The following is a 6,507-nucleotide window of genomic DNA, read 5'->3' on the forward strand; positions in this document are numbered from 1 at the left end:
TTCAACTCTCTCTCTCTCATTTTTTGTTAACATCACATATCTGTCTCTGTCTCTCTGTCGCGACTACGCCAGCCATCGCGGTCGCATTGCGTCGGGCCGTGTAGCAAAAGGGGGGCGTGAGGCGGGGCCTGTGGTGGGTTAGGGTGTGTGTGCCGGTATGGAGCCGTTTTCAGAGCTGGTGGTGGCGTTGTTTGTGCTGCTGGTGGGCGTGACGGTGGCGCTGCAGTATCGCTTCAACCCGTTTACTGCCGTCACTCGCAATGAAGACTTTTCAGCCTTTCAGCGCCGGTACCTGACCGTCTACCTGCTGGCAAACATGGCCGACTGGATCACGGGGCCTTACCTCTTTCGATTGTATGAGAGCTATGGTTATGAACACGACCAAATCGCCGCGCTCTTCATCTGCGGCTACGTCAGCTCCCTGGCCTTTGGTCCCATGCTGGGCGGCGTCGCAGACCGCTACGGCCGGAAACGGTACGGACCTTGCTGGGCTAGCTGGGGCGCCGTCATGGGCCTCGCACCAGCGCCCGCACGAATCAGAGCAAGCCCGTCGCCACTGTCAGCCTCACGCCGATGGTGCCGTTTCCGATAGAATGTGTGTCGTCTTTTGTTACATCTTCTCCCTCTCCTGCCTGCTCAAGGTCTTTTCCAACTTTTACCTCCTTCTGCTGGGTCGCATGTTGGGCGGGGCCTCAACCTCCTTGCTCCTCTCCACCTTTGAGAGTTGGATGATTGCCCAGCACAACAAGGAGGTAGGGCCGTGCATCTCGGGCCGTGCATCTCCCTCGTTTATCCACATTCACAACGTTTACGCTCGCCATTTCCAAAGCCTTGATCTCTTGCTTGCTTGCTCATGATCCCGCCCATCTCGGCTCATTTCACCAAGGGTTTCCCCTCCGAGTGGCTGCCCCGCACCTTTGCGCTGGCAACTTTCGGGAATGGTGTCGTGGCTTGCCTTTCTGGCATTGCTGCCAATGTTGTGGCAGATTGCTGCGGTCACCATCCCGTCCGCCCTTTCTTCCTTGCTATTGTGTGCCTGCTCGTCGCTGCGGGCATGATCCATGCCAACTGGGAGGAACATCGTCCATCCGACCTTGTCCAACGCAAGGGTGGACAGTGTGCGCAGGGGTACGTTCTTCGAACCTGTCTCATCCCCGTTTAGCCCTTTGCAGCCCATCTTTGCCCCCTCGACATCCTGCTCTCACTCTTTAAAACATCTATCTGGCGCCCGTCTGATTGGCGTCATCCAGGCTGCGCGAGCTTTTATCCAACCGCCGAGTTTGGCTTCTGGGTATCGTGCAGGCCTGCTTTGAGAGCGCCATGTACGTCTTTGTGTTTCTCTACACACCCAGCTTGGACCAAGTACATCATCGCCACCCTCCGTTGGGATTCATCTTTGCCACCTTCATGTTGGCGTTGATGTGTGGCTCCACCTGCTTCCGGGCCCTCATTAACCGCGAGTGGGCTGTCTCAGCCATTCTCAAAAGCACCCTCCTCGTTGCCGCCGCCGCCCTTGTTGTGGGTGGCCTGACGTGGAATCGAAGCATCCTTCTCTTCGCCTTTATCGTCTTTGAGTTTGCCTGCGGTCTCTTTTACCCCAGTACGCCCCGTTTCTTCCTTCTCTACCTTCCTCCGCGTGTCCGATGTGTTCAAGCGACAGCTACTGTCCCAGTTTCTCATGGGCACGCCTTGTTGCACAGCCATAAGTACATTGCGTGGAGAAGTCATTCCAGAAGAACATCGGACAGGCATTATGAATTGGTATGTGGTGGCACTTGTGACCCAATCCGCCGCCAATCGTAGTCGTGACCCGTGCAGCGCCCTTGGCCCCCTTCAAGCCCCTGCTGGTGTGCCGCTCACCCTCACCCTTACCCTTCACAATCTCGCTTTCAGGTTTCGCGTGCCCCTCAACGGCTTGGTTGTTGTGTTTCTTCTCTTCGTGGGGAACGTGTCCCATCAAACCTTATTTGTTGGCTCCTCGATTCTCTGTTTGATCAGCTACACCGTACATCTTCAGCTCGAGAAGGTCTTGATGGAGGACGCCAAGGCAGCAGCGGCAGGCGACACTGCCTAGTCACAACTCTTGTCTGCAAAATTTTCCATGGCTGCCGTCCGAGTTGCAACACGGCCTCCCGAGATACCCGCGCGCTGGGCGCGCCCGTGACTGGCATTGTGAATTGATGCCCGTGTCCCAACCCCGCGTCCACCTGATCATGTCAAATGATGTACAATTGGCATTGGCTGAAGATGAGATGGGGTTATAATTCTTTTCCCGCGCGTGCGCAAGCATGCTTTAAATAATATGTACTGCAAAGAGCAAAAGTTGCACGCCAAGCGCTTGCCAACACCGCACGGCGGTCGGCCGGCATGCTGGTTTCTTCATTACAAACACAGTGATACCATGGTCACGCAAAACTTGACAAGGCGACAGACGCTCGACGCCTATTTTAAGTCAAGAAGACGGGCGTGAGCTGGCTGGATGGTCACCACGAGCAGTCAGACACGTGGCTGAGGGCAGCCGCTTCTCACCGTTGGATTTGACTAAAGTTAGCAGAATGCATGGCGGACCGCACGACACCATCCGGACCTCCAGCTAGGCCTGGACTCTCGTCGAGCCGCTGCCCAGGCAGCTGTCTTGCAAGGGCGTCCAAGGCCGTTGTCAAGTCCCAAAGCTGTGCGGCAACGTCGATGAGGCACATTCACACTCGCCAGCCAAACGACGCGACAAGCAGCAGGGGTCGTAGCCGTCTGTACCTGGACACTCGAATTTTCGTGGCCCGTGCAAAGAAAGCGGCGGGAGCGCGAGCCCACACGACTTGTCATGCCGCCCTCGTGCAAATGAATCAATCCGATGGATGAATGATCGACTGCCGAAATCTCACAGATACTATGGTGTTCAGGAAAGCGTTTGCAACACGCCATGAGCGTGGGCAAGTTCGGGTGTTTTCAACCCAATGTCAAAAACAAGCCGGGACCATTGACAAAAAGGGCCTGGCATACCGTTGGCCGGTGGCTGCATTGCGAACGAGCAACTCGGTACCCAAATCTGTTGTCTGCTGCACAAAGACTTGAACCTGATCCAAGTCACCCAAGGGCCCTGCACGCAGAAGCGTAAAAAGTTACGTGCATGTGCCCGCACAATGGCATGGGTTTGACAGCAAGGCAGGACGATGGGCATTTGCTGAGTTTTGTATCACGTACCAACAAACTGACGAGGGGCAGTCGTGGGAACGCTAAACGAAGCCACGCCTTGACTGCCCGGTTGGGTGGAGATGCGCCCACGAAAGCGCGTGATACGCCACGTCCGCACGTGATTGTCCTCTGCACACACTGTGACATGTGCCCAGTGAGAATGAACGGTGCTCTGAATCAGGTGCAGGGCAGGAGCCGATGGAGGCGGGGTTAGGGTGCTTACTAGAGATGAGGCAGCGCTCGCTGAGGGCCACGCAACGGATGGCGTGCTGGTGGACAGTAAAAGTCTGATATAGGAGTGGAGATTGCCCCACAGTCTCTGGGTGCTGTTGATTCGCAAAGAGCATAAAATTTCAAAAGAGGAAGGAACGGTGCACTGTTCCTGGCAAAACGAGAGCTGAGGCGTGGTCGCACCAACCTGCAGAATAACTCGTACTACACCAGTGCTGGTTCCGTAGGCCACCTCCATACACCGCTCGTGGGCGGCCGTGCTTTCATAAACGCTCATGGCTGTGATCGTCTCTCGGTGGGGGTCAACATAAAAAATACTAACGAGCAGGTCATCTATCATGCGGACCCAAGCACAGTGAGACCCACGGAGAAAACCGTTCCAAGAGCGGGCACGACGCGAGCGAGGATAGGCCAACGCACTATCTTTGAGGCGCAGGGGAAACTTCTCAAGATCCACAACATAAATGTAGCCCCCGGGCGCGCTGAGCAACAACGTTGTGCCGGACACGGCAAAGCATTCAATCTAAAAGAGGCTCTCGCGAGCGTATGCAGCCGCGAAGCACTCAGCAGAACGTCCAAGGGGGCAGGGGCTGGCATGCAACAGTGCCCCAAGGCGACGCTCACCTTGGCCACGTTTTGCACTTGCCAAACATGCGTTCGGGCGTTGCGCACGCCCACCTTGCCACTCTGAGCCAAAGCGACCAGATTTCTGCCACCAGAGAACAAAATTCAGGTGAGGGACCAGAGGCCGCGAACGGAAAATGCAGAGGCTTGGGGATCAAGGTATTGGGTGGGTGGCTCGATGTTCGACTGCTGTGAGTTGTTGATCAAGGGGACGCACCCATTGATGAAGAGGACGTGGTTGACGGCCACGCCCACGGACAGCTTGGCACAGGTGACGGGGAGCTCATCTTCGACCGGGGCGTCGGGACCGGGCGCTGCTTCCCGACCTGGCGGCGAATAGGGACGGGGAATGTCAGCGACAAGGCTTCGGTTTGGGAATTCGCACAGGTAGACGACGTCGCCGGCGCCGATGGCAATCTGGGTGTGTTCAGCCGTGATGGAGCGGCTGTTGATGGCCACGCAGCTGACATCCGATTCCAGTTGGTAGGTCACCGAAGCGAGATGGGACCAAGCCCCCGCTTCTGAGTAGGTCCAGCATTCGACGGCTCGCTGATATGCCAAAACGAGCAGGCTGCCCGCCGAGTCCATGGCGACGGGCGGACCGCAGGGTCCCTGCCGCGGCGAGATGCGAGCCTCGAAAAGGAGGCCCCCACATTGGCGCGGCGGCTCGAGCACGTTGAGCGCCGCGGCCATGCCGGTCAAGCCGAAAAAAAGGGCTTCCTCCCGCAGGGCCGAAACATTGTTGATGACAGTCGTACGCAATGAACCCGTGCGCAGATAGCTGAGGATGGCGGCAAAGGGTTCTGGGTCGCGATCGATAAAGTAGGCACCGGTGGCATCACGGGTTGACGGGAGCCGACCGGCCAGAAGGGCCGTGAAGAAGCTGTCCTCTCCCGTCGCCTGTAGCGTGGCAGCAGTCGTCAAGAACACGCGACCGCCCACGTTCAGGTGCACCAAGTCCTGAGCACGCTCCGTGTCACCTGCAACAGCGCTGGACTGCGCTTGTCCCTCCTGAACCGTCTGAAGCGTCGTCATGGCTCCGCATTTCAGCCCCAAATATTAAAAAAAAAATGGCGCAGAGCTGTAGGGCCTTGATTCGACAAGTGCAAGGACAAGCGCGACGACAAGCGCGAGCGGCGCTCACTGGGGCTGGTGCAGAGCCAGCCGATCGAGAACGATGCAACAGACGCGCCTGAACGATACAGAGTTGATGTATATGATAACAGAGATGTTGCAGTTTTATTGGTCATCTATAGCCAGATTTATGAAGAAATTTGATAAGTTTATGTAGAGATACCAAGTTGGTCTTGAAGCACTACTCCCAAAGTCAGCACCTCCATTCATGTTCGGCGTCCCTACCCGAACGTCACCAATATGCAAAATTACTCTCTAAACTTTATTGTTATGTTGATAGGAACATGCCGAGCACAGTTGCCTAACCCTAACCCACTGCCTGACTCATGAGGTGGGTTTCTGGGGGTGGGGGAGCTGTTGTTCTTTGGGTGCAGCTGGTTCATGCATGCGGTCCCGGCTTGTGGGATTTCGGCAGCGGCATCGGGAAGAAAATGCGAGTCGCACTGCTCTCACCGAAACGGCAGCGGGTTGCACTGCTCTCACCGAAACGGCAGCGGCATTGGGAACAAAATGCGAGTCACATTGGTGGCTGTGCGCGATACTGTGTGTCATGGGACGTGAGTGAGACCATCACGCGAACATGGTGGTGTTCATTCATTTGGGGTGGGTTTTCTTTTCGTTTCGCATAAATATGGAGTGGGGAAAAACAAACAAAAGAACAAAGACAATGGAGAAGACGGAAATGTCAGATAAACCCCACAGGCCCAAGAGCTGCAAGCAGCCACGGAGGATGGCTCGTAAGGCTCGCCGCAAAGACTCCAACAAGGGGTACGATCGCCACCACGCTTATCAAGGACAAGAACATGCCAAAACGGCAAAGGGCAGCAATGGATTCTCGGTTGGCTGCGCTAAAGGTCGTTGACGAGTGTTCAAGGCCTCTCTTTCTTGTCGCGTGTGAGTTTGCGTTTTTGTTCTCGCGCTCGTGGCACACTGGCACGGCAATCGAATTCTTGTTTTCAGACTCTAACCACCGATTCAATGCATGGCGGGACGTGTTCCGATCACGCGAACCTGTTGACTGGGACGTGATTTGTGTGTGTGAGGGATGGATTTGTGCGGTGGTTGGTGGTTGTGGTGTTCATCTTCTTGTTTTTGGGTGGTTTTCGTTTCGTTTGCATAAACACACGCCAATATGGAGTGGGGAAAAACAAAAGAACAAAGACAATGGAGAAGACGGAAATGTCAGATAAACCCCACAGGCCCAAGAGCTGCAAGCAGCCACGGAGGATGGCTCGTAAGGCTCGCCGCAAAGACTCCAACAAGGGGTACGATCGCCACCACGCTTATCAAGGACAAGAACCTGCCAAAACGGCAAAGGGCAGCAAG

At 55.8% G+C, this 6,507-nt stretch overlaps 2 protein-coding genes across 2 annotated transcripts; one reads left to right on the top strand and one right to left on the bottom strand.

The window, feature by feature from the left end:
* Positions 1-157: 157 nt before the first annotated feature.
* Positions 158-2,074, top strand: MONBRDRAFT_26888 (uncharacterized protein; the record flags this gene model as incomplete). The annotated part of the gene is made up of 6 exons (XM_001747248.1): positions 158-474; positions 593-752; positions 887-1,128; positions 1,251-1,600; positions 1,701-1,761; positions 1,894-2,074. 6 exons carry the CDS (start codon positions 158-160, stop codon positions 2,072-2,074), a joined length of 1,311 nt encoding a protein of 436 aa, XP_001747300.1.
* Positions 2,075-2,382: 308 nt separating this feature from the next.
* Positions 2,383-5,082, bottom strand: MONBRDRAFT_33122 (uncharacterized protein; the record flags this gene model as incomplete). The annotated part of the gene is made up of 10 exons (XM_001747347.1): positions 2,383-2,442; positions 2,530-2,672; positions 2,755-2,887; positions 3,001-3,097; positions 3,202-3,330; positions 3,416-3,518; positions 3,611-3,756; positions 3,844-3,946; positions 4,048-4,132; positions 4,265-5,082. The coding sequence occupies 10 exons, from the start codon at positions 5,080-5,082 to the stop codon at positions 2,406-2,408; spliced, it is 1,794 nt and encodes a 597-aa protein (XP_001747399.1). The 3' UTR covers positions 2,383-2,405.
* Between the last annotated feature and the right edge of the window lie 1,425 nt (positions 5,083-6,507).

This window comes from Monosiga brevicollis, genomic scaffold (assembly GCF_000002865.3).
Source record: "Monosiga brevicollis MX1 MONBRscaffold_16 genomic scaffold, whole genome shotgun sequence".
Taxonomy (NCBI): Eukaryota; class Choanoflagellata; order Craspedida; family Salpingoecidae; genus Monosiga; species Monosiga brevicollis.